This window comes from Lontra canadensis, unplaced genomic scaffold (genome assembly GCF_010015895.1).
Source record: "Lontra canadensis isolate GAN:19392208 unplaced genomic scaffold, GSC_riverotter_1.0 scaffold88, whole genome shotgun sequence".
Taxonomy (NCBI): domain Eukaryota; kingdom Metazoa; phylum Chordata; class Mammalia; order Carnivora; family Mustelidae; genus Lontra; species Lontra canadensis.
The window spans coordinates 3872063-3899474 of NW_022631082.1; the positions used below are offsets into that span (position 1 = coordinate 3872063).

Genomic DNA, 27412 nt, shown 5'->3' on the forward strand with positions numbered 1-27412 from the left:
GTTCGTGTCTCCCCAAAACTTGTATGTTGGGGCCCTAACCCTCAGAGTGGCTGTTTTTGGAGATGGGGTATCCAAGGAAGTCATTAAGGTTAAATGAGAACGTCAGGTGAGGCCCTGATCTGGATAGGATCAGGGTCCTTATCTTAGAAGAGACACCAGAAGGGTGTCTGGGGGGCTCAGTGGGTTAAGTGTCTGCCTTCTGCTCAGGTTATGATCTCAGGGTCCTGGATTGAGCCCCGTGTTGGGCTCCCTGCTCAATAGGGAGTCTGCTTTTTTCTCTCTCTCTAATAAATAAAATCTTAAAAAAGAGAGAGAGACACCAGAGAGCTCAGATGCCTCCCTCCTCCCACGCCACCCTTCTGCATAAAGAGAGCAGCTCTCACCAGAGAGCTCTCACCAGCCAAATTTGCTGGCACCTTGAATTTGAACTGCAGCCACCAGAATGTGAGAAACAAATTTCTGTTCTTTACATAACCCAGCACTTTCATAGAGAAGGGTCAGAGAAATGTGCTTAGAAGGGCAGGAAGGAAGGTAAAAGGAGAGAGAAAGGAACACAAAGCTAACCCTGGTTTCTCAGGGCCTAGCACATGGCAGACGCTGACCGCAAAAAGGCACAGATCAAAGCCGCCAAATCAAAAGTTCACCTTAGCCATGAAGACCCGTCACGGTGAGCCTGTCTGAGCCTCTATGTGGCAGCTCTGGGCAGCTGGGGAGGACAGAAGTGACAGAAGGTGGCAGGAGGGCAAAGTGATGATGGTTTGCAAAAGGACAAAGGAAATTCATCTTAAAAACTCATTGTTAAGCATCTGCCATGGGCTCAGGTCATGATCTCAGGGTCCTGGGATCGAGCCCCACATCAGGCTGTCAGCGGGGAGTCTGCTTCCCCCTCTCTTTCTCTGCCTGCCTCTCTGCCTACTTGTGATTTCTGTCAAATAAATACATAAAATCTTAAAAAAAAAAAACAAACCTCATTGTTAGGGTGCCTGGGTGGCTCGGTTGTTAAGCGTCTCCCTTCTGCTCAGGTCATGATCCCAGGGTCCAGGGATCGAGCCCCACGTTGGGCTCCCTGCTCAGCGGGAAGCCTGCTTCTCCCTCTCCCACTCTCCCTGCTTGTATTCCCTCTCTTGCTGTCTCTTTCTCTCTCAAACAAATAAGTAAAATCTTGAAGAAAAAAAAAAAAAAGGCTATGAGCTGTGAATATGGGAAATAGGCCGTGAATCGGGGTTTCCCATTACCTTGAACAAAGACAGACTAAACTCAGAGCTGTGCGTTGTGGCCCAAGTGCAGAGCAGAGAGAGAGGTGTTTATGGCCATTATAGCGAACAGGTGGCTTGTCCTGGGTGGCTCTGGGCCCAGCGGGGAGATGGAGTATATACCAGCCCCTGGGCTATCAGCAGGTACTCGCTGAAACCCACATGGCATCCCAGTGACTTTGAGGGAGACATAAGAGCCGGAGGAGTACAGGTTGGGTGCCTTTAAAACTTACTGGCCATTCGTATCTGAGTTTGGTCACGACCCTCTCTCAGGTAGGAGGATCTCTAGTGTGATGCCAATGGGCTCTGTCCTCTGTCTGCCTGAGATGGGAACACAGATGGCTTGTTATCAAGTTCACGTAGAACAGAGGAGCTCCTTCAAATTAGGTTTGGAAATAAAGGCAGAGAGATGAGTTGACCCAACATGAACTTGACGGGCTGCCATGAAGGAAATGTCAAGAGACTCAGCAAAGATGGGTGGGGTTGAGGGGGGGTCTCTAGGTGAGATCGTCTAGAGGGTTGCTGGGTGCCTGCTGCAGGCAGGAAGGAGCGCGTGCAGAGCTGGGTTATCTTAGACCTTGTCAATATCAGTGTGATGACAAGAGTCGGGAGGGCCAAGCTACTGGCCAGCCAAGCCTGCCCTGGGGTTTATCTCAGGCTGAGGCCAAGTTCAGTGAGTAGATGTGACATTGTGACACCAGCCGGGATGGCACCTAGAAAGCTGTATTCTTACCAGTACCCTAGGGGGTCAGTGCAGGTGAGCCGAGGAGCCCACGTGGGCCAAAGGCAGGCCATGTGGAGCAGGCCCAGAGGGTAGCTAGGACAACCAAGGGATCGTGGCCATGACGTGAGGGGAAGAGTGTCAGAATGGGGACGCTGGCCAGGGAAAAGGAACCCAAGGATGGTCCTCTTGGAGGGCTGGCCTGCTGGCTGGCAGGCATGGAAAAGTCTCTCTCCTCCGAGGCTCACAGCAGTGAGCTTAGTGCACGTGAGGAATTTCTATTAAGTAAGAATAAAAGAGCAACCACCCTGTATTTCACAAACCACAAAGAACCACCACTCCTGTTTTAGCACATTCCATTCCCATTCTTATTTCTATTAATTCCATTTATGCGGAACTGGCTGCTAATAATAAGCCACTTTTAACCTAGGAAAATTCACACGGTTGGACCTAATACGCGGGTGAGCTCCCACTGAAAATACAAATTTTGCATCTTGCATTTCTGCTTAAGCTTTAATACTGTAAAATATATTTCAGGAACCTTTTACAATTTCCTTCCTACAGAAACCTCTTGCAGTGGCTGTGAGACTGCTTATTAAACGGGGATATTCCTCTAATGGCGTGTTCCCGGGATGCTACCAATGGTTATAATAAAACCAACGAGGGGGGGGGGCGCGCCTGGGTGGCTCAGTGGTTAAAGCCTCTGCCTTCAGCTCAGGTCATGATCCCGGGGTCCTGGGGTCGAGCCTCACATCGGGCTCTCTGCTCAGCAGGAAGCCTGCCTCCTCCTCTCTCTCTGCCTACTTGTGATCTGTCTGTTAAATAAATAAAAATCTTAAAAAAAAAAAAAAAAAACCAACAGGGGGTTGCCTGGGTGGCTCAGTGGGTTAAGCCTCTGCCTTTGGCTCAGGTCATGATCCCAGGTCCTGGGATCGAGCCCCACATCGGGCTTTCTGCTCAGCGGGAAGCCTGCTTTCCTTCCTCTCTCTTTGCCTACTTGTGATCTCTGCTTGTCAAATAAATAAATAAATAAAATCTTAAAAAAAAAAAAAAAACAACGGAACTGGAGGGTATTATGCTAAGCGAAATTAGTCAGTCAGAGAAAGAAACCATTATGATCTCACTCATATGTGGAATTTAAGAAACAAAACAGATGAACAGGGGAAGGGACGGGAAAATAAAATAAGATAAAAACAGAGGAACCAACTGTAAGAGACTCATAACTCCAGGAAACACTGAGGTTTGCTGGGTACTGAGGGCACTCGTAAAGAGCACTGGGTGTCATACGCAACCGGCGAATCACTGAATTCTACCCCTGAAACTAATACTACATGTCAAGTAACCTGAACATAAATTTAAAAAAGAAAGGAAGGAAGGAAGGAAGGAAGGAAGAAAGGAAGGAACTCCCAACAGACAGATGGGTGAAATACCCCATCTACGTTGGATACTTTCTTGGGATACATTTGTATGGGAGCTGCGTCCCCTGCCCTACGTCTCCTCAGTCCCTCTGCTCTCACGACAGTGCGGACTGTCAGTGTTCCCCTCCAGCCGAAGCTTCCTGAGAGCAGGCCAGCGTCTGTCTGGTCAAGCCCTGTATCTGCAGCTTCCTGGAACATGCTGGCTTGCACTCTGCAAGTGGGGCGGAGGGTGAGGATTCTCTATCTCTCAGCACACGTTCCACAGATTTCTTCTGGGTGGTCCTGGTGCCCTGGGAACACAAGCCCCGCCCCCCCACCAGGGAACTAGGTACAGAGGCTCACTTTCCAGGAGAGGTGCCCTCCCCTCACTGTAAAATTCTCTCCTTTCTTGCTGAGGCCCCTCCCCGTGCTCTTCTGGAACCTCCCTCATCTTCATAGGACCTTCCCTCCATGCACTGGCTCCTGGGGGGGTGGTACCCTCAGTCCAGCCTTCTCCTGCACACCCAGGGCCAATGCGTCACTGGCCCGACACTGGCCCTGTTTTCTGTCTACTTCACAGGGCATGGGCCCGTTCCCTGATCAGTTAGCCCAAGCTGCAGTCTCCTTGGGGGCTACCCATCCCCTTCGCTTCCCTCCCCGCCCTGCTGCCTGAGGGTCTCACCACATACCTGTGGGCATCCCACAGCTTTGGCTCAGACTCCCTGGCCTGGTCATGCACCATTTGCACTCTGCACCCCAACCATGCTGATGTGCAGTTCTGGGCGCCTTGGCTGAGGCACCCCTTTGCCTGGTGAGCTTTGGGGCCTGGCCAGAGTCCCTCTGGGTTGCCGTCCCTCTTTCCCAACCCCCACAGCCTAGGCCTTCCTGTGCCCTTTACCTCTGTGCACATGACCGGTTATGGCTTTTATCACACTGCCTCATGCCTCATGGAACCCTGACCTCTTGGAGGGCAAGGGTCAGATGTCACTCATATCTGGATGTCAACATTGCTTTGATCTATGTGCCGGGCCAGCCTGCTCCCAGCTCAGGTCCACAGACCTCGTCCCCGCCAGGTGGTGAGGGCACTGGGTGGAGAGTGACAGGAGGGCACCCGCAGGCGAGGCCTACTAGTTCACTTTCAGGGCAACCTGCTGTCTTCAGGGCTATTATCTCTGGTGGGATTTTAAAAAAATGCTCCGCCAAACAGGCTATGTGGCCCCTGGATGCTGCTGGAAGGTGCGGGAAGGACATGGTCAGGAAATGAGCAATTGTCAATCCCCGTGGCTCACACTCTCATGAACTCTGCCCCTTGAACTTTATGTTCCTCTTCACCCTCAGATACGTCGGCTGCTGACCCTTCCCAGCCCACCCTTCTCCTCGAGTCTCCGGGGGATTCTTGCTACCCTGGCTGACATCACCAGGACAGGCCTCCTCTTCCACCCGGTGCCCAGAGCATTCCTGTCCTTGGGCACTGCGCATGAGTGCCTGTCCCTGGCCCCAGCCTGTGGGCTTGTGGCCTCTAGCTTGTCAAGGGAAACCTGGGGAAGGGGCCATTGGTATTCTCATTTCTAACCCGCAAGAGCAGGACCTGAGCTCCTCCAGCCTCCTCCAGCCCCAGAACTCTCTGAGTTGCCTTCCTCTGAGATCCAGAAGGCTCTTCAGATCTAACACTGCGAGGTGACCCATGATAAGAAAGTTGTGCTAGCAAATTAAGAAAAACCGCAGGGTCCGTTGTGAGAAACCCCAGGTCTCCACGGAAACCATTTAGAGCTGCTGCTCATTCTGGAATGTCTAAGACTCAGGGGTGCTTTGTGGTACAACACATGTGTGTTGTTACAGGGAATACAGATGGAAGACCTTAATCCTGGCAGAAGTGGCCCATGCTGTTCTAGCGCTCTCTGGAGCAGCCGACCCTCGCAGAAAAACAGCACTCTGATTTTGCACAAGAGGGAAAATGAGGCCGAGATGAGACAGGCAGGCAGAGAGCTAGGTCTTAGTACCCAGATGACCAGATGTCCAGTAAGAACCTGCTATACTGCCTGGGGGTCAATCTTCAGCATTCTTAATAAACCTGAACTTCAAAGGGCTTTTTTTTTGGGGGGGGGTGCCAGCTTATTTTATTTACTCTATTGATAAATAAAGCATTTCTCCAAAGTCATGTCTAATACCATGGTATTTCTCTAAGTTGTTGTTTAATAAAGATAAGAACTAACGAAGGCAAACGGCTACAGTGAGTCATCGTAGGGGAAGAAAAGAAGGGAACAAAAGAGAACATTCTTGGGCACAAATCCAGCCGGCGTCCCTAAATACAGAATGTGGGACCAACTCTCGGGCCTGCAGAGATTCCCTCCTGGCTGATGAGAGGCGGTCCTCACCAAACACTGACAAAGGCACGTGTGAAAACATTGCCCAAGTCCCTGTTACCTGGATGTGATCCCTCTTAATTAACAATAGAAAAGTGAACTTCAATGTAAAAAAAAAAAAAGGAAAAATTAAAACTGAAACGAATCAATATTCTTTCTGCCATTCACGGGAATCTCTTTGTACCTCGATCTGTATCTGCATAGGTGTTCATATTCTTCTTCTTCTTTTTTTTATCTTATTTTATTTATTTACTTGAGAGAGAGAGAGTGCGCGCGTAGCCTCGAGCTTGAATTGCGGGGGCAGGGGGCAAGAGGGAGAGGTAGGCTCTCCGCTCAGCAAGGAGCCCGATGTGGGGCTCGATCCCAGCACCCTGAGATCGTGACCGGAGCTGAAGGCAGACGTTTAACCGACTGAGTCACCCAGGTGCCCCGGGAGTTCACGTTCATTAACCATGGCGGACATATGCATGCTTCCCGCACTCGCACTGCTCTGGTGTTTCTAAGTTCCACTTTTATCCCTTCTCTGAATTACTTCTCTGTTGTCAGACATTTGACTCATTCCAATTTCAGACCCGAGCCTCACAGAGACGGCGCTCTGGAGGCAAAGTTAGCCATGTTTTACGATGTTGGATTGGTTATCACCAAACTGCTTTTCCAAAGGACTGCACCACCCAGGACAGCCGTGCAGGACAATACGGAAAAAGACAAAAAATCCTCGAAGGTGACACGACAGAGGACCGTAGCTGTAGACACACTGTAGCTATGTGGGATCATGGCTCTTTCCCCTCATGGCTCTAGTTCCCAAATTTTCTGCGACGCTGGTATGACTTTTATAATTAAAAACAAAAAGGTTGGGTGCCTGGGTGGCTCAGTGGGTTAAACCTCTGCCTTTGGCTCAGGTCATGGTCTCAGGGTCCTGGGCTGGAGCCCCACATCGGGGTCTCTTCTCAGCAGGGAGGCTGCTTCCCCCTCTTTCTCTGCCTGCCTCTCTGCCTACTTGTGATCTCTCTCTCTGTCAAATAAGTAAATAAATAAATAAATTCAAAAAAAAGGTTTGCATGAGGAGGAAGCTGAGTGCAGGGCCTGTCTGCAGCAACTTTTTGCATAATCTCCTTAGAACTCTTCCATAAATCTAAAATTATTTCAAAATACAAGTTTGGGAAAAAGCTTAAAGCAGATGGTGACAATTTCTGACGCCACCGCAAATCAGCACTGTGCTGGGTTTTGCAGAGTCACATTAGAGAAGATCCACGACCTCAGTTTCTACCCCCAAGTGTGGAGGTACAGAATCAGGGACATTCGGGGAAATGACTGTTCTCTTCCAAAACATAGGTTCTGGGGTCCGGAAGTGTAGGGGTCTGAATCCTGACTATCACCTGCTTCTGATACCTCTGTGATCTTGGCTTATTACTTAGTCCCCACAACACTGTTTCATTGTACAGAACAGTACCTGGTGCCTACCTCACAGGGCTATGGGGAGGATTCGGGGAGGAAATAAATCTAGCCCCAGGAGTAGGAATGGGGCAAGGGGCTAACTGGTGGCTTCCTCATGCCTGCCCCTGATATCCACGCACCTCACCAAAGAAAGATTGACAACATTTTCCTGAACACAGACAAGACTGTGGGATGGGGCTCAATACTGGACTACACGAGACCCTAGAACACTGGGAAGTAGGGAAACTGGGGCTTAGCTCCTCCCACGGAGCCCTGCGCTGTCCAGGTGGTCATAGCTTCTAAAAGGGTTAGGTTCCCCCCGCAAATAATACTGATAAAAAGTTTGTGAATTGGTTTAGAAAACATAAAACACCTCTTTCCCTGGGAATAATGGTGTCTGAGTAAGGCAGATCTCCAGCCCTGAGGAACCCAGATGATCAAGAGGGTGACACGTTAGCAAACAATTATGGGATTTCTAGTACCGGAAGCTAGGAGTGTCCCAGAGGGGAAGATGAGTCATTCTTCCTGGTGGAGGGGAGGAGGAAGGTTATAGGGTCACCTGCACTGGGTCTTGAAGGATGAGTAGGAGGTCGTTAGGAGAAAAGGAGGAAGGGGGAAGGCGAGGCTATTCCAGGGGAGGGTGGTGGGGGTCCGTGTGGGGTGGGCAGGCAGGGGGCATGGGAGTGGGGAGGGGAAGAGTGTGGCCAGAGATGAAGATCAAAAGGCAGGCTGGGCGGGAGCGTGTGGTGTTTCATGCGCCGCGGTCAGGTGTTTGACTTCCTGATGGGGAACCATGGGGGATTTCAAGTGAAGGACAAGCAGGATTGGACCCACGTTCTTAGACAAGATGGTGATGGCAGGGGTGAGCAAAGAAAGAAGGCAGAGGAATGATGATGGAGGGAGGGAACCAGTCCGGTAGGTGTGCACGCCGGTGACAATGTCCTTAATGCAGGCAGGGAGGGTGGGGTGGCCGCAGAAAACTGGGAAGACTGAGACATGTGGTTTGGGTCACTGGGTGGCACCCTCAGGGCCTGGGACTGGAAGAAGCCAGGGAGAGGGGGCCATGGCAAGAAGAACACGGAAGCTCTCACTGTGGACACCATTAGTCCGAAACAGCCCCAGGACACTAGTACAGAAGTCCTGAAGGCCGCTGAAAATACAGGGTAACAGTGGAACCTGGGACTATCTACTTGGGGCCAATCCATGTGTAGAAACAGCCAGAACAGTCAAGGAAAATAAGATGAGAGTAGCTGAAGACAGCGATTCTGAAGAATGATATTTAGTAAAAACAGGATTTTGCAGATACATTCTTTTTTTTTAAAGATTGTATTTATTTATCTTAGAGATGGGGGAGGGGAGAGGGAGAGGAAGAGAGAATCTTAAGCAGACTCCCCGCTGAGCGTGAAGCCAGATGTGGGGCTTGATCCCATCACCCCAAGACCATGGCCTGAGCTGAAATCAAGAGTCAGATGCTTGGGGCACCTAGGCAACTCAGTTGGCTGAGCGTCTGCCTTTGGCTCAGGTCATGGTCCCAGGGTCCTGGGATCCAGCCCGGAGTCGGGCTCCCTGCTCAACAAGGGAGTCTGCTTCTCCCCCTCCCCCACCAGCCCACTCATGCTCTCTCTCTCTCTCTCTCAAATGAATAAAATCTTAAAAAAAAGAGAGAGAGACAGAGAGAGAGATAGAGAGAGACAGAGACAGAGAAAGAGAGGGAATCAGACACTTAACCAGCTGAGCCTAACAGGTGCCCCGAACAGGTACATTCTTTTTTTTTTTTTTTTTTTTTTTTTTTTTTTTCTTATTAATACAGTATTTATTTGTCTTCCCTCTGTCAAACCCTGAGCCAACCACTTTCCCCAGGCTGCCTGGGGAGGTATAGGAAAAGGATTATACAGGGCAGACGAGACACGGGAGAAAGACCTATGGGAGGTGGAGACGGCTCCTTCACATGGCGAAGAGGATGAGAAAGGCCACCATCAGGCAAAAGAGCCCCATGGCCTCCGAGAGGGCAAAGCCCAGAATGGCGTAGGAGAAGAGCTGTTGCTTCAGAGAGGGATTCCTGGCATAACCAATGATGAGGCTCCCAAACACAGTCCCAATTCCAGCCCCAGAGCCAGCCACCCCTACTGTGGCAGCCCCAGCCCCAATGAACTTGGCTGCTGTATCGATGTCCCTTGAAATGGCGCTGGTTTGGAAGCTTTGGCTAGGAGTAAGTGAGGTCAGGGGACGTGGGGCTGCCAAGATGCTGAGGCCCTTATAAGGTGCCTCATCTGTCAGTGTCTCGGGTGGTTTTAGCACCACTGCAGACAGTGATCGGCTCAACAGCTGAGAGGTGCTCCTGACCAAGAACGGGGTGGAGACGAACTTTGCACAGGCGTACATTTTCAGGGAATGAGGGGCTGCGGCAGGAGAGCTGCTCCCAGGGCCAAGGAGACCGAACAGGTACATTCTGAAGCAACTTTCATTTAACCGGTCCACTGGGGCCTCTTCTCTCTCCGGGTGCGCGACACAAGACGAGTCCAATGAGGTGGCCAGGATGCTCCATGACCGTCTGCCCGCAAACATTTGCTTAACCAGGGCCACTTCTAGTAGATTCCAGAGCTGTGCGTGCCAGCAGTACTCGGTGTTACAGATACATTCCTTAATAAAATGCTACTTAAACTCTTGAACTACCAATGCAAGAGAGCTCGTGTTTCTAAAACTTAAAAGCAAGTCACTTAAAAACAAGCAAACCAAAGTACCATCTGATTAGAAGGTGATCTAAACACCGCCCACCCACCCAGATAAGGGCTAACCAACCACATTTGTGCAGAAGTGTTCAGCATTCAGAAGGCTTCCCCTTTCCTTGAAATTCTCGTTCAAAGGAAAGTAGAGTGGAGAGTCTATGCTACAGGTCTGGCTTGTTTATTTTAAAAAGACTTTATTTTTAAGCAATCTCTACACCCAACATGAGGCCTGAGCCTACAACCCTGAGATCAAAAGTGGCGCGCTCTGCTGAGCCAGCCAGGCGCCCCTCTCCAGGTCTGCTTTAAAGCAAGAAAGAGGACGGGGGTGGATATCCGTTCGCAAAGGAAAGGCCGCTGGATACCAAAAGATTGACAAACACAAGTACATTTATCTACTTTAAGTTAAATAAAGTAGTTAAGGCTTATTAATTTTTAAAAAATGACTGCTTTTTTCGGTCCATTGATCACCTCTAAGCGCACACAGGCTGCAGCTAGGGCCCCGGGCTGGGCTCAGGGGCTCAGTCCTTCTGCACACCCCCACCTGGTTAGGCTGGAGGCTGAAAAGCCTGCCCGAGAAAAGGGCCCTGCCCAGACTTCCCGTGCGACTCGTTCACACCCTACTCGAACCTATCCTCCAGCGGGCTGGTCCATTGCCTTTAGACAAGCGCTCCCTGGAATAATGAATCCAATGAAAAAAGCTTTGGAATACGGTGGATTGGAGAAGCCTGGGTCATAGGAGTCTGAGGCCAAAGGCAGGCTCTGGTTAAGGCCAAGGGTGTGCTCCCAAGACAGGCTGGGGACGGGCCATTTCCTTTACTAGGGATGGGACACCACGGGTTGGGGTAAAGTTGCATGGGGGGGGCGGGGAGGCTGGGACAAACAGGGACAAATACGGGTTAGAGGAAAGACATACCCTTAGCGCAGAAGTGAAGGGAAAGGGGAGCCAGGAAGCCCAGTCTGGGAGGTCTCTCAGTCACTAGTGCTGGGAAAGACCCCTAGGAAACCAGTTTTTGGGGAAATGCAAAAGAACTATGAATCCCCTCCCCACACCCTACAGTCTCCATCTCCTCTTCTCACGCCCTGGAACCCACAGGATCAGATGGCTGTGCCCTCCTCGCCACGTCTCCGGCCATCTCTCCCGCTACACAGTGGACGCTCAGGATTTATGAAGGTCTCCCAAGGCCCTGACAACACCCATCTAGTAAAGGCTGAGCCCCTGCTTCCAGGGAATTCAGGTCCTAGAAGACACTGCTCATATTTCCGTCAGCCCATCAAGACCCAACCTTGTGTTCCCTATGTTTTGGTTGGAAGAGACCTTATTTAAACTACATTGTTGCATCATAAACACCGAACACAGCCAACAGCTCTCTAACTAGTGTCTGCAAGAAGTTCGTCGGATTCACGTGTTTTCTCCACAAGGCTCATCACAGCCTTCTTGGGCCTGGGGACACTAGACAGCACTTTGGCCCAGTGCTTGGGAGCCATTTTCCAACAGCAAAATTGCCAACAAAAAGCACAAGAATAAACAAAGCGTGGCAATTTAAATACACTGGGAAAAGGACACTTGTTTACGGAACCAGCTCGACAGAGGCCGTGTGGGAATCAGCACCTTGGGCAACTCCAATATCTTGCCTCTCTGCGTGTTGTCCAAGCACCAAGAAAGCCCTGGGGGTACTGATTGGGGGGTTACGGATAAATCATTGCCAGTGGGTGAATTCGTAAATATGGAAGCCACAAACAGTGAACTCTATTTGTGTCCTTAGAGAGGACGCTCCACACACGTGGGGATCTCTGTCATTCACCGTTGGCACAAGGCCTGGGGCAGGGTGGGTGCTCCATAAATATTTGCTGAAGGAAGGGACAGAGGGAGACCGGGTCTGGGGTAGGTCAGGGGAGAAATGAGGAGAAACGAAGGGGGCAGAACGGCAGGATGGAGGGAACGCCTTGTGCGAGAAGGGTCTGTCTCAGGCCTTTGCAATCTTTGCAGTTTACACTTTATCCTCAAAACTGCAGTCATGGACAAGTTTATACACGGGGTTTTCGATCATATTTGCCTCCAGAAGTGGAGGCTGTGGCGGGGGCGGGGGGACCTGCAAGGGGATGCTGGCGGATGCAGGGAGACAGGCGAGGAGGGGGTGGGGACCAGACACAGGTGCCCCGGGAAGCGCAGAGCCGGGGGAGGTGGCAAGTCTGACTTCCGTGCGGGTTTGTCCAAGCTGCCCCTGAGGACTCCAGTGACGGCAGGTGGACACTGGAACATGGCGCTCCGCAGAGAGACACAACCAAGAGAGGGAAATCTGCTGAAGACCAGAAGGCTGGGAGTGGGCGTGGTTCCAGGGCGAGCGATCCTGGGATCCCGGGATGCAACCGGATGAGACCTGGAATTAACCAGTCTTAGGGTCCTGGCTTTGTTGCGAGTTTTCCGGGTACCAGAACAACCTAATTTAGTTGCATCAGTTCCTCTGGGGGTGGGACTGGGGAGCATAGGGTAGGAGTGCTGTGTCACAAACACTGCTCAAACTGGTATTATCTTTAACTGGAATCTCTGAGCTGTTTCTCCGGGTTGTCATTCGGTCCTGATTCCCCATCCCGTGGTTCTGGAGGAGCTTATTTGGACGGGTGGTTCTCCACCAGGGGGGATTCTGTGCCCCGGGGAACATGCGGCATTGTCTGGAAATATTCTGGACTGTTATGATGGCGCGGGAGCTCCTGGCACGGAGTGGGTCAGCCCCAGGGATGCTGCTCAACATCCCGTGAGCACAGGAGGCCCCCCATAGAGACTCCCCCGGCCCCCCAACGTCCAGGGTGCCAGGCTGGGAAGTGATGACTCAGACGCAGGCACGGAGACCGACACGCTCTTCTCACTCACGCTACCTTGCTGCCTTCAACCAGTTCTTTCAGGTGCTGAGATTTCTGCGCCCTGACTCCATGACACTGGGAGGAAGGCCACCCCTCTAGCTGCGATCCCCAGTTTTGATAACTGAACTTTCTATATCTTTTATCTTTCTAAATTACAGAGCAAACAGCCAGTCAGGACAGAGCAGAGGATGGAACCCAGGGGCGGTGTCCCCCTCAGTTGACTCCGGGACACTAATTAACACCCTGCGGGAACTTTCATCCAACTAGTTATGAGCCTGGTTAAAGGATGACTAGCTCAGGATTATCATAACACCTCTGTGCGCTTTTCATCCCACCCCAAGAATGTCATGGGGGACTGGATTAGATGCCTCCCACTTCCACACCTTCCACCTCCTTTCACCAGTCTCCTGGGCTGGATCGCTGTCGCTAGAAGAGGAAACGAGGCTGATGGGTCACGATTGCTTCCTAATGGTTCACACTGGCTCTTGGGCTCATGCCTGCTGATGCCTCTTAAAACGTCCTCTCTTGGGGTGCCTGGGTAGCTCAGTGGGTTAAGCCTCTGCCTTCAGCTCAGGACATGATCTCAGGGTCCTGGGATCAAGTCCCGCATCAGGCTCTCTGCTCAGCCGGGAGCCTGCTCCCCCCCCACAACTCTCTGCCTGTTTCTCTGCCTACTTGTGATCTCTGTCTTTCAAACAAATAAATAAAAATCTAAAAAAAACAAAAACAAAAACAAAAATGCCCACTCTTCAGTGGAAGGAGTAGGCTGGTCTCTGGTTGGGAGGCCACACCACGCCAGTTCTGCTTCCTGCCTGGGCCTGGAACCCCCACCACCTCTGTCAAAGGTTGTAGGCACATGACACTTGCTTTTCAGTTCTTGGCAAAACCTTATAGCATCAGATGGAACCAGCAGAGAGAACCCTTGAAGAAAACAAACTACCCAAGACAAAAGTGGACAGAGGACTTGAAAAGACATGGCTCAAAGGGGATACAGAGGCGTTCAACAGCCACACAAGAAGACAGATGGTCAACAGCACCATCATTAGGGAAACGCAACCCAGAACCACGGCGAGAAGCCACTTCACACCCACGGCGATGCTATCATTTTTAAAAATGGGGAATGACCAGTGTTGATGAGGATGTGGAGAAACTAGAATCCTCAGGGACTGCTGGTAGGAAGGGAACATGGTGTGGCTGCTGTGGACAAGCTTCGCGGCTCCTCAAATAGTTGGACAGAACTGCAAGCATCAGCCACCCCGCTTCTGGGTGTAGATGCGAAAGAATGAAAAGCAGACACTCAGATCCTTGCACACTCGCGTTCACAGCGTTACTACTCACAGTGGCGACAGGGTGCCCAAACCCCATGTGTCCCTCAATGGGGAAATGGATAGACACAATGGGGTCCATCCATACGACGGACTATGACTGAGCCTGAAAAAGGAAGACCATTCTGCCACCTGCTCCAACAGGGGTGAGCCTTGGGGACACTGCGCTCAATGAAATAAGCCAGACGCAAAAGGACAAATCCGGTCAGGTTCCGCTTCTGTGAGGTTCCTAGAGGAGTCCCATCCAGAGAGATAGGAAGGAGACTGCAGGTGCCACGGGCTCGGGAAGGGGGGCGGGAGCCAGTGTCCCATGTGGGCAGGGTCTCCGTTTGGGGAAGACGAACAGGTTCCGAAGAGGGGTGGAAGGGACAGTACCCCAACAAGGATAACACTTTCGCTGCTGAACAAGACACTGAAAAATGGTTAACATGTTTTCTGTTTGTTTGGTCTTTAAAGATACAACTAGTCCTGCAGGGGACCTGAATTTCAGAGCGGCTGCCACTCGGCCCTCGTGGAGTTAGATTTTCTCCCAGGAACCTGGCCTTCCCCAAGACAGAGGGAAACACAAGGCACCACTTAAGAACTTCTGTCCGCTTTCACTGTTGGCCTTTCTCGGCATGACTGGACCTACTAGCCTCATCAGGAGACTGGCTAGTACCAGACTGGTACCCAGGGAACTGTGCAGGGCTCCCCCATTCTGGAAGGGGGTCCTGCCGCTGCGTGTTCGCGCCCTCTCCTCAAAGCGCCCTTAGCGATTAACGAGGATGGTCAGTGGAAATACGGAAACAAAAACCTGCTCCATCGGGTGTTTCGACTCATTCTGATGAACAAGTTCAACCAGTTCACAGGGGCCAGCCAGGTGCAGGTGGCTCTGGAACATTCTATAGAGACAGAACCAGTAACAACCACTCCTAAAGGATGACATCAACACCGGTAGAAATGACCTTTTCAGTGTGGGGTCGATGAGGGGTGAAGCTGGTCAGAGGGACAGAGGAGTGAGCTCAGGGCCGGAGGGGGACTGCTAAAGTAAGAGAAACTTGGTGTTCCACTTCGTTACTTACAGATCGGAGAAAGCCTGCAGAGCTAAGGATGGGGAACGGATGTCCTGCACTGCCCGGGCCTGTCCCGTGAATCACCCGCTCCCCTTTGCTCAAGTTCACATGACTTCTGGTGTCAGGAAGGAAGTACCTTTAGCATCAGCCATGGGCAGTTCCGACCCTGAAAAACCTATGCCATGTGAATATTCCCTATGCCATGCCTTGTGGCCGGGGTACAAGGCCAGATGCCAATCTGTAGGGGTCCCATCAAGACAATGCCACCCACTCCCCTGGGCCTCGCCAGGAAGGGCCGCCCTGCTTTCCTCCTTGGTGTTTTAAAACACTTATGTTAGGGCGCCCGGGTGGCTCAGTGGGTTAAGCCGCTGCCTTCGGCTCAGATCATGATCCCAGGATCCTGGGATCAAGCCCCACATCGGGCTCTCTGCTCAGCCGGGAGCCTGCTTCCTTCTCTCTCTCTCTGCCTGCCTCTCTGCCTACTTATGCTCTCTATCTGTCAAATAAATAAATAAAATCTTAAAAAACAACAACAAAAAAACCCACTTACGTTAATTCAAGGGACCGTACCGAAATCAAAACGATGCAGCTGAAAAACATTTTAATGAAAACAAGTGATTTTGAAAAGACTAATTCAGGTGTCACTACTGCACATCTGAAATCTTCCGGAAACCCCCAAATGGCCTTATTATTGCTATTATGTATTTTTAAGCTTTAGTTATTTATTCCAGAGAAAGATACAGAGAGAGCATGTGAGCTGGTGGGGAGGGCTCAGCCACAGGGATGGGGGGGGGGTGTGTGTGGCACAAGGCTCGAACCCAGGACCTGGAGATCATGACCTGAGGCAAAGGCAAACATCCAACCATCTGAACCACCCAGGCACCCCTATATAAACCTTTTATTTGGAAAATAAAGAGCAAATGTTAGCAGAGGTGGCTATAAGGAGGGCAGAGGAAATCAAACACTTAACAGCGTCCAGTGGGTTTCCCTTTCACCAAATAAAAAGCATTCTGTTAAAGGTAGAAGGCAAGGAAGAAAAACATGCACACACGATGCCAGAAAAAACCTATCTGCTTTCAGTGACCTGTGCAATTATTCAAGGACACTGCATTTCTGTAAAAAAGACAACTGAAAAGGTGGCGGGGTGTCGAGGCTCAGAAGGACCCTCCATAAGGAGTTCCTAGTGCAAATGCACATCCGAGAGGATGCCCTGTCCCCTTCAACCGCGTCCCTCACCAAATTTACAATATCAGAGTCACAGCCCTAGACACAGAATGGTAAAAACCACGAGTCTTCTGCAGCCGTGGGCAAGCTCCAGCCTGAGGGCCAGTCACCTATTTTTGTAAATAAAGTTTTATTGGAACACAGCCACGCGCCCACTTGTTTCCCTGTTGTCTGGCACTGCTTTGGGGAGTAGCCACGGTAGAGGCTGTGTGGTCTGCAAAGTCTGAAATATTTACTGTGGGGCTCTTTACAGAAGAAGTCTGCTGATTCCTGGTCTACCTTCTCTGCTCAGTTCATTCTGGAAGGGAGGGCCTGTTCAACAACCAGAATGTACCCAGCGGGGCTCATGTGGCACGAGAAGCTCCCATTTTTAATCCCCGACACACAGAAGGCACTGGAATAAAGGAAGCAGTGGAGTGGATTAACTGTGCGAAGTCATTACTGAATTCCAGAGCCCTGAGATAGTCTATGCTGGTAGCAAACAGGTACCCAGCTGCTTTTGGAGCATCTCAAGATCCCGTCACTACTAAGGACGCCGGCTGCAACAGTTAACGTTAAGTCGGCAACCAGCTCCTATATTAGGAAAATTCCAAAACCTTGCAAAGACCTTCATTAGTATTGCAGGACCTTCTAGTCCTGCAAAGGTGTGAGTGTGAATATATTTTAATATATTTCACGTCTCAAGGTCAGGAAGAAAGCAGTTTCGTGTACTTATGTAAGCTAGGTGCCAGGCCAAGCAGATGGAACTATTTTTGCTTCTCTAAATTGATAAAACTTTTATATTTGATGAAGGTGGTCTCTGAACACATGGGGGAAAGGAACAGATTATATAAAGACAGGCAAACAAGCAAACATTCAGTGTTTGGTAGCACCAGGCACCTCTTTATACCGTATGGCTAATGGTATTCTCAGAGGAACCAGATTTAGAAGCTTTTCAGGCAAGAAACTAGTTCTTAAGACCTCCTTTGCTTTCCTCTCCTCACTTGCTGTGTTCCCAAGCGTGAGCTGAAGTCCAATGCTTCATTTCACTTTAAATAATGTGAAAATTACTATGTCTGTAAGGAATCTAAGAAATAAATACTATCAGCTTGTCAACTTGTTCTCCCTTACGAGTCACTAGAAATAGAAGGCTTCTGCGCTTGGGTGAATATGGTCCCCTCAGAATTCACGGAATTCTATGAAATTCTACGGAACGTGGCCTCATTCAGAAAAAGGGTCTTTGCAGATATCATTAACTCAGGGATCTCAAGATGACATCGTCCTGGATTAAGGGTGATCCAGTGACTGGCATCTTTACAAGGCCAAGAGGGAGATCTGGATGCAGAGAGACACAGATATAGAGACAAACAGAGAGGGAAAAGTCAAGTGAATACAGAGGCAGAGACTTGTGTAATGCAGCCACAAGCCAAGGACCCACAGCCTAGGGCAGCCTTCCAGGATCATTCCCTAGAGCCTTCGGAGGGAGTGCTGCGTTACAGATACCTGGATTTCGGACTTTTAGCCTCCAGAATGGTGAGAGAATGAATTTGTTATTTTAAGCTACTTGGGATGGTAGCAATTTGTTACAGTAGTCCTAAGAAACTAGTACGCTTCTCAGAAGTCAAGCTATTAATTGTACTGCCAAATGCTCCCTCTTTTGCTGAACTTTCTTCCTAAGGCATGTTACACTGGGATCCCAAGGCAGTGTTCTGACATTGAGGACCGTGACCCCTTTGTGAGTTGGGGAAAACAGTTTCCCGCAAAATAAAATAGGACAGAAAATGCCAGAACAATCTTGAGTAAGGAAGATGAGTATTCTTATTCTTTGCTGAAACTCTGGATCTGATCGTATGTGTAGGTATGTGCTTACAAGATCACAATGTCCTAAAATGTTGGTTTTCCTCATGGTCATGGTCAAAACCAAATACACTGTAGAGTCCCAGAAGCTCCTATCTTTTGGCCCATCTACAAGGGGAACCTTCTTGACCAATGGAAAGCTACCCCAGTTTGGAACATCTTTAGGGGGAAAGCACAATCATGGCTGCCAGAGGCTTGGGAACAGGAAATGGGGAGTGATTGCTCATGGCTACGGATTTCTTTTTGGGGTGGTTTCTTTTTGGGGTGAAGAGAATGGGGTGAGGAGTACATATAAATATATTAAAAGCCACTGAATCGTACACATTCAAGCGGTGACTGTTATGGTATGTGAATTGTAATAGTCCCATTTTTAAAAAAAAAGCAGCAGCAGAATGTCAAGTTGTGGACAGCAGGGAAGCTGGAGGGCCTTCCCCTTTGATCAGGGCTTTTGGAACATTCTAGAAGAAGGAGAAACACCAAAAGGAAGGTTTTAGCTTCCTGCCTGTAAGCCGGGTGGAGCTAATGACAAACTTAAAAGCACTAATTTACAAGACGTGACTTATAATTAATCTTCAGACTTTGGGAGCAACCCACAGTGGTGGGGCTTCACTTTTTAACAATCTCTTTTTATCGATTTGTACCTATACTCCACATCTTGTTAATGGAGTTATATTTTTCAGATTAAAAAAGAAAAAAAAAATAAGAGCTAAGTTGTATTCACTGTGGCAACTCGGGTCCCTGGTCCCCGGTGCTGAAGGAACGGATGGACACACCCAGACACTGTGGAGCCCTTCACAAGTAATCACAACCCTATGAAACAAGGAATGCTATTAGACTTGTAATTTGAGAGCCAGAAAACGGAGGATCCAAGGGCCTAAGTAGCTTTTGTGGTACCACAGAAGCAGGCCTGAGCTCTCTGCTACCATCTTTCTGCTCACGGTGCTCCCCTGTACGCATGTGTCTAGAGAAGGGGCAATGGCAGTGGCCTGGCTGGAGGCACACAGAACCCTGAGTGAGGCCAGCGTGGAGTTCTAGAAACTTCCACAGGAGAAGGAAGTGCTGGAGAGGGTAGGGGGCAGGGCAGGTCCCGAGTCAAATGAGAATTTGAGCCTTCGAGCACTGGAGCTGGAAAGTGGGTGTGGGCATTCCCAACTGGCTGCTGTCACAGATTTCCACAAACAGTGTCTGAAAACAACACTGAGGCTATTCTCCCGTGGGGCTGGAGGGCATGAGCCAGGTCGGGAGGGCTGCCATCTCCTGGAGGCTCTAGGGGAGAACACGTTTCCCCTCTGTTTCCAGCTGCTAGTGGCACCTGCCCTCCTGGGCTTCCCGCCCCTCCCTCCATCTCCTACACTGACCTCTGACCTCTGACCTCGGCTTCTGCCATCACACCTCCTCCCTGGACCCGGACCCTCCTGCCTCCCTCTCATGAGGACCCTTTGGATGACACTGGGTTCACCTGGGTAAACGAGGTTCACCTGCCATCTCCGGACCCTCAATCACATCTGCAAAGTCCCCTTTGCCATAGAAAGTCACATGTTGGGCGCCTGGGTGGCTCAGTGGGTTAAAGCCTCTGCCTTCAGCTCAGGTCATGGTCCCAGGGTCCTGGGATCGAGGCCCGCATCGGGCTCTCTGCTCAGCGGGGAGCCTGCTTCCTCCTCTCTCTCTGCCTGCCTCTCTGCCTACTTGAGATCTCTCTGTCAAATAAATAATAAAAAAAAAAAATCTTTAATAAAAAAAAAAAAAAAAGTCACATGTTTGCGAGTCTTGGGGGTTAGGATGCGAGCATCTCTGCGGGCCACTGTCCTGCCCACCACACCAGTTATGATGTTTTCACCACGTCAGTGTGGTGGGAGAGGCGGTGGGCCAGAAGTCACAGCACAGAGGAGAAACGCAGATGGCGCTCCCTCCAGGCTCCCAGTCCCAGGAGGGGGGACAGGGAGAGGGGTGGCTGATCGCTGCTGCAAACGGATAGGAGAGCCCCGCAACTGCAAGGGCTTACAGGAGTCTGACTCCCACGGCGCCGCCTCTCGTTACATAAGCACATTAACCAGATCATGGCTCTACCGTCAGAGTCACTTGGTTTTATCTTCTGATGGGCTTCACATTGCTTCGCTGCTAGGTCCTCTGCCTCTTTCCCTCCTATCTCACCCCCTGGCAGGCGACTGCTATCCTGCCCTGCCCCCACTCCATCCCAGAGCACTCCAACCTCAGGGCCCCCCCCTCCCCGGGGGGTCTATGAAGGGCTACTTTTACTGCTTAGACCCTGGAAGCCTTGGGATGGGGTGGATGTGGCTGGGGGGGTGGGATGGGGGCTTAGGGTTAGAGACCCTGATTCGAGGGCAGGGAACACAGCTTCCCCCTCTCCAGGGCAAGATACACTCAAGGGAGGTCCAAACTGGTTACACTGCCAGCACTTACATGCCTCAGGCCAGCCTTGCTGCGTAAGAAAGAGTCCTGCTAGCCGATGACCTTGGGGCCCATCACCTACCCGGTGGCCTACACCCCACTCTCTCCCACAGTGCCATCGAAAGCCCTGACACACCTCCCTTTGCACAGATGCAAGTCTGACCTCTTCCCACACGGTCCCTGTTTAGGCCCAGGTCATTTCTCAAAGAACTTCCCTGTCTCCAGCCTCTGCCTTTTCCAAGCTGGCCTCCACCCACTGATGGCTAAGGCCATAAAGTCCTCCGTGGTGACACGCCAGCCTGTAAGATGCCCAACTCAGTGCTCCCTGGCTCCCATTCATGCTGGAGAGGTGCTCCCTGTTTCTTCCGGGTTTTCTTATCATTTCCCCTTGAATTTCTAGCTTCCTAGATGCAAACCACTTCTTGCGATTCTGTCCCATGCCCATAACCATTTCCACTGTGCTTCTAGTTCTCAGCCTGTGTTCTGTCTGCCTCTCTCTCTCTCTCTCTTTTTAAAGATTTTATTTATTTATTTGACAGAGATCACAAGTAGGCAGAGAGCAGGCAGAGAGAGAGAGGGAAGCAGGCTCCCCGCTGAGCAGAGAGCCTGATGTGGGGCTCGATCCGAGGACCCTGAGATCATGACGCGAGCCAAAGGCAGAGGCTTTAACCCACTGAGCCATCCAGGAGCCCCTGCCTGCCTCTCTTAACTCAACAGCTTTATGGACATGGAATTCACATACATAGAACTCACCCTTTTACAGCGTTATGAGTCGATGGCTTTTAGTGTGTCCAGGGTTGTGCACTGACCACCACAATTTTAGAACATTTTCATCACCCCTGAAAGCAACCTTGCATCCCTTGGCTGTCCCTCCCTGGCCCCCTCTTTCCAGCCCCAGCAACTGCTAATCTCTTTTTTTGTCTCCGCAGATTGGCCTGTTCTGGATTCTTCACATAAATGGAATCAGAAGATACACAGCCTTTTGGGACTGGCTTCTTGCACTCAGCACGACGTTTTCACTTGATCTTAGCCAAAAGGCCGAGAAGCGATTAGCACGCCATTTTCAAGGCTCACCCATGTTGTAACAGGCATCAAGACGGCACGCCTTGTCATTGCTGAATGCTCCTGTATGGATGCAGCACATTTCATCCTTCCGTTCATCTGATGGGACACTTGGGTTGTTTTCACTTCATGGCTACCACGAATAAGACCCCTGGGAACATCTGTGCACCAGCTTCTGTACGGATCTATGTTCATCCCTCTTGCGCGTCTACCTGGGGGTGGGATTTCTAGATCATATGGTAACTCTGTGTTTAACTTCTCCAGAACTGCCAGACTATTTTCCCACAGTGGCCGCCCCCTCCTACAGCCCCTCCAGCAGTATATGGGGGGGGGTCTCAGTTTTTCCATCTTCCCATCTCTCTTTAAATTTTTTGATTAGGAGCCTCCAAGTGGACACTGCAGATCACAGGGGCCACCAATCACCGTATCCTGGTATTATGAGCACCACGAAGCTACCTTCCTTCCTGCTTCCTATGCCCACAGACGCTGGTTTTTGACTCTACATTATGTCCGGTCAGTCACCATCCATTTCAGTCTTGTGGGGGCCTGGGGAGCTACTGTGGATGGCTTCACCATGTACTATTCTTCCTCAAGTCAATTTCGCTCTGCCAAAGGAATCTCGGCAAATCCGAGGGGCCCATAAACAGTACATAAATGTCCTTGTGCGCAGGAACATGCTGGATTCCAGCCAAGTACTTTGATGTGGTCCTTCCCTCCCTCTGTCGAATGCTGCAATGGAGCCACGGGGCACCTGCCTAGACCACCTCTTTCTTTGGCCTTTCTCACCTCCTGAAACTCACCCATGAGAACAACCAGGTGATAAAATGTTCTGAATTAGATAGTGTGATAGTTGCATAACTCTGTGAAAAATCCACTGAATGGCACGCTTTAAAAGGGTGAATTTTATGGTACGTGAATTACAGCTCAATAAAGCTGCTATATTAAGGGAAAAAGAGGAGTGGCATGAGTTTAAAATGTAACCACCCACGATGTATTCAATGTATATTCTTAGTTAAATCTTGGCAACATTTTTTTTTTCAGATATGATGTAAATCATCTTGTGTATTTGCTACTTTGAACACAACCAAGTGCAACTTGATTCTCCCTTGAAAACTAACTCAGAACAAGAGGGGATAAGGAAGCAAGCTGAATTTTACACTTCAAGGGCAATTTTTTTTTTTTGAAAGATTCTATTTATTTGACAGAGAGAGATCACAAGTAGGCAGAGAGAGAAGGGGAAGCAGGCTCCCTACTGAGCAGAGAGCCTGATGTGGGGCTTGATCCCAGTACCCTGAGATCATGACCTGAGCCGAAGGCAGATGAAGGCAGATGCTTAGCCATCTGAGCCACCCAGGTGCCCCTTCAAGGGCAATTTTAAAAACAAAAATTAAGCATCGCAGCAAGGGCCCTTTCACTGAGGACATTATTTTCATCAGTTCACACCCTCCCCCATCCGTCACATTCCTCCTCCAGAAAATTCCTACAGGCAGCTCCGGAGCTGTGAGAGGAATTAGTTTGCACCTGGAGAAAGGGTTTTCAAAACACAGCAGCAATCAACCACTTTTGGCACAGGGGGGTGGGGTGGGGTGCAGTAGAACTCAACTAATAAATAACAAAGAAACAAATCCTTTGGCCTAGGTGTAAAGTTTTAAATTACTTAAAAGAGCCAAGATGAAAAAGTTCTGCAAGTCTTAGAGGGAATTTGAAGAAATGGAAACAGGACCTAGGGTGAATGAGGAAGAACGAAGGAAACCTTGACACAAGGATCAGAAATATGCTGAACATGTGGTAGGTAAACACCCAGGGAGGCACAGCTGGTGACCACAGCCCTAGTTCCAGAGGCTGGTGACAAGGGTAATAGCCCTGCAGCCAGTGGTAATTGCTACTGTGTGACAAGAATGAAAATTATAACACAGCTGATGCCAGAAACAATGTACGTGCCACTTGAGCTTTCAAAGTGGAGGCATTTTCAAGTCAACTGAGAAAAAAAAAGAGAGAAAAGGATCGCTTTTATCGCTTTTTCCATTTCTCTATGCATGCCATTTAAAAATAAAATAAGCTGCGTAAACCCAAAACAAATTATGTTTACAAGGACTGAATTTATTACGCCTTCTGGCGTTATGCTCTTACTAGCTTTAGAACAACCTTCTTCTCAAAAGGGCTTGACCCGTAAGACAGCAAACGACTGATAAGGCGTACACTCTGACCCCGTCCAAACAACAACCAAGATGTTTAAGTTTTCCAGACACTTTATTATTTGCAATGTCAGCCTAAAAATACAGGTCTGGGGGCATGCACATAGACACAGAATATACAACATTTACTGAGCCTTCACTATATGCCACTCTGTCTGCTATGCACTTAAGAAATATTACCTCATGGACTCTCTACCCAATCCTTATTCCCATTTTAAAGGTGGGGCGACTGAGGCTTAGCAAGGTTATATGGCTAAGATGTGGTGGAACAGGGACCAGAACCCAGAGCTTATCTGACACTCAAGCCTGAGCTCTTGACACTACTCCACGCAGCTTCAGGATTAATCATTCACCCAGATACCTGCAAAATCAATCCCAAATCGCCCTTGGCCATGGGGCTGTTCATGGTGTCCTGAACTCTCTCTACCCAACAAGAAGAAAAAAGGGGCTTTAAGGCTTCTGGCTGGAGTGCCACTCTCCCTGAATGAGGCGAACGGGGCGGGGCGGGGAGTTGTGTCCTTCGCTTCCACGGTACAACTTATAGAAAACTTTTTTTTTCCCTCCCAACAAAACTTTTTGCACTCTGCGCCAGCCATCTCTCCTAGGGCTTCCATCTCAACTGAGCAACAGGTGAAAAAGACGGGGAAGTAAACAACCACAAACCAAGCAAGGATCAAGGGCCTCTGGTTTCTCCCTGCAGCGAAAGCTGCCCCGCACCAGCAACGGAAGATCCAAAGCCCGCGCGCTCCGTATAGCTGTTACCCCAAAGCTCCCCAGCACCGAGGGGGTCCACTCCAGGGAGTGAGTTCTCCGCAGAGGCCCAAGCACCACTGCGCTGGTTACTGTTTACGGTTATCACGACATCTCCGGTCCTGCCCCGGGCGCTCCTGAACCTCGAGCCCGGTGACCTCCCTCTCCGGCGCCTGGGGAGGCTGCACCGCCCAAGGGCTGGAACTCGGATGGCGCCGGCGGGCGCCGTCTGCACCCCTGCACTCGCCAGTCAGAGCCCAGACGCACTGAAGGGGCAGCCTGAGCTGCAGGACCCGCCCGCCGGCTCGGAGGGTCCACCGGGGCCCGGCCCGAGGTTGAGGCAGCCCCGGGGGTCCCGCACCAGAGGCCGCCCCCGGGGCCCGACGGCGCCTTCCCGGGGCCCGAGGCCTCCCTCCCGAGCTCCGTTCTCCTCGGGCCCGCCCCGCTGCCCTCACCTCGGCCCGGTCCCCCGCAGGCCGCTCGCCGCCGCCACCGCTGCCGTCCGGCCTCCCCGGATCCACAGCAACCCGTAGCCCCGGGCCGGAAGCGGGAAGCCGCGCGCGCGAGCTGCGCGTGCGTGTCCCCGCCCTGAGGGCGGGTCAGAGGGCGTGGCCAATAAGGGGGCGTGGCCCGCGGGTCTGCCGGTCTGCGGGTCCGGGGAACTGCGGGCTGTTTCTGGCTGACCCTGCGGGAGGGGTCGGGAGAGGATCTCCTCCCGGCCTTGTGGGGGACCCGTGGACTTATCCGGGAGGGTCTCTGCGGAGGGGGTGAGGGCGATCCTTGGGGGCGGGTCAGCGGGGATGCGGGGCGTCTTGAGGGAATCAGAGGGGCCTGGAGCGGGGGATCAGCGGGCGCCTGGGCGTGGCTAAGGGGATTGAGCCTGGGGCGAGAAGTCTGAGGGCAGCGTGCAAGCGATGGCGAAAACAGGCCCGTCGCCTGAGAAGAAGGGGCTGTGCAGGTTATAGGAAGCTAGACAGATCTGGGGGAGATGAGCCATATGCCTCTCAGGTGGCCCCAGACAGCCCAACGTGGGTACTAGATACCCTTGACACATGCTAGACACCCAGGCGGGTGCCATCAGATACTCAAAACATGCTTTCGGGTACCCTCGAATAGGTCAGATTAGGACATTCGTCTGAATCTGTCAGTTACCCTGAAGTGTTCAGAATCTCAAAAACATGCCAAAATACCCCAAAGTACCAGATGCCTTCACCCAGGAGCCATCAGATACCCCCAGATAGAAACATATCAGAGACCCTACTCGGAAACCTTTACATAGTCTCCCAAAACACATACTAGATACCCCCAATACAGATATTGTCAGATACCCCCCCACAGGTATTCAGAGTCTAAAATACATGCCAGACCATCTCCCAACACAGGTGTTTTCCGACATGCCAGATGCCTCCCCCATTGCTGCCACCCCCTCAGGTGCCACCAGATTTCCCAGCTCTAAGGCTGCTTGTTCCAATCCGGGTTGGCCACTGGTGAGACCGTTTGGCAGTGCCCAGTAGAGGAGCCAAACACCTCTTTCACCAGATTCAAGTCGACCAGGCCGAGATCTGTCCAAGCCAGACTCACTTCAAAACACCCACAATCTGTGGCCGAGAGCCCTTACTTCAGAAACCGGATGGCGGAGTCCCCAGGAGCCTGCCTCCAGTTTAAGTCCATTTTGTCATGGTCTACAGAGGGAGCACATCCAGGAAATTGGAGTTTCCAGAAGCGTAAGGATGGCTTCATCAGAGGTCAGAAACCTCACACAGAGACTTTTGAGGTCTTGATGGATGCGTAAATGTTCACTCTCTGAGTGCCTACGACTTTGGGACTTTATTCCAAAGGCAGTGGGGAGCCATCCAAGATTTTAAGCAGAAAAAGCGGCATGATCCTTATTGCTATAGCTACCTTAGTCACAGAAACCTTCAGGTTGACATAGTTCTCCCCTAAATGTAGAAACCAACTTTCTGAAGGAGCCTGGCAACAAGAAGAGGTGTCTCTTGTCTTTCTTTTTTCTTTCCATTGTGCATTTAGTATGCCCTTCTCGTGGACCAGGGACTCTGACAAGAGCTAAGGAGACACAGAATGTAAGTCTATGGCAGCGTTTCTTAGTCTTGGCACCCTGACAACGGGGGCTGGATAGTCACTTGTTGATGGGGGCTGTTCTGTGTATTGGAAGATGATGAACAGCACCCCTGGCCTCTATCCACTTAGAGGCAAGCAGTACCCCTGTCCTGACAACAACAACAACAACAACAACAACAACAACAACAACAACAAAATGCCTCCAGATAATTGCCAAAGTCCTCTTGGCTGAGAGCACCTGGCCCAAGAGACATTCAGACACTCCTACAGTCGCCCCATCCACAGTCCAGGCTTCCTGGGGGAGGTGGCCCTGGCTTTGTTCTAAAGGGTGAGTAAGAGTTAGGTGGCCAAAGGAGTTCCAGGAACAGCACTGAGCAAGGTGCAGGTGCGTGTGGGCAGCCACGAGACTTCATGGTGGCTGAGTAGTGGAAGGGAAAAGTGGACAGGTAGGCGGAGGTCAGATCATAAAGAACCTCAGAGGTCAAGGCCAGTAATAAGACTGTCTGGAGGGGTGTGTGGGTGTCTAAGTCAGTTAAATGTCTGTCTTTGGCTCAGGTCATGATCCCATTGTCCTGGCTCACCTGGGAGTCTGCTTCTCTGCTTCTCCCTCTCCCTCTGCCACTCCACCTGCTTGAGCGCTCTCTCTCTCTCTCAAATAAATAAATCAAATCTTAAAAAAAGAAGAAGAAGAAGAAGAAGAACACTGGAACGGTGTTCTGTCAGTGGG

At 50.8% G+C, this 27412-nt stretch overlaps 2 protein-coding genes across 2 annotated transcripts in view; both read right to left on the minus strand.

The window, feature by feature from the left end:
* Positions 1–27412, minus strand: part of ARHGEF18 (Rho/Rac guanine nucleotide exchange factor 18) — a 78585-nt gene that overhangs the window by 27999 nt on the left and 23174 nt on the right. The gene's annotated exons all lie outside the window — the stretch shown is intronic.
* On the minus strand, positions 8967–9592 carry LOC116883048 (ATP synthase F(0) complex subunit C2, mitochondrial-like). Its single transcript, XM_032883917.1, has one exon. It carries the CDS (start codon positions 9548–9550, stop codon positions 9113–9115), a length of 438 nt encoding a protein of 145 aa, XP_032739808.1. The 5' UTR covers positions 9551–9592; the 3' UTR covers positions 8967–9112.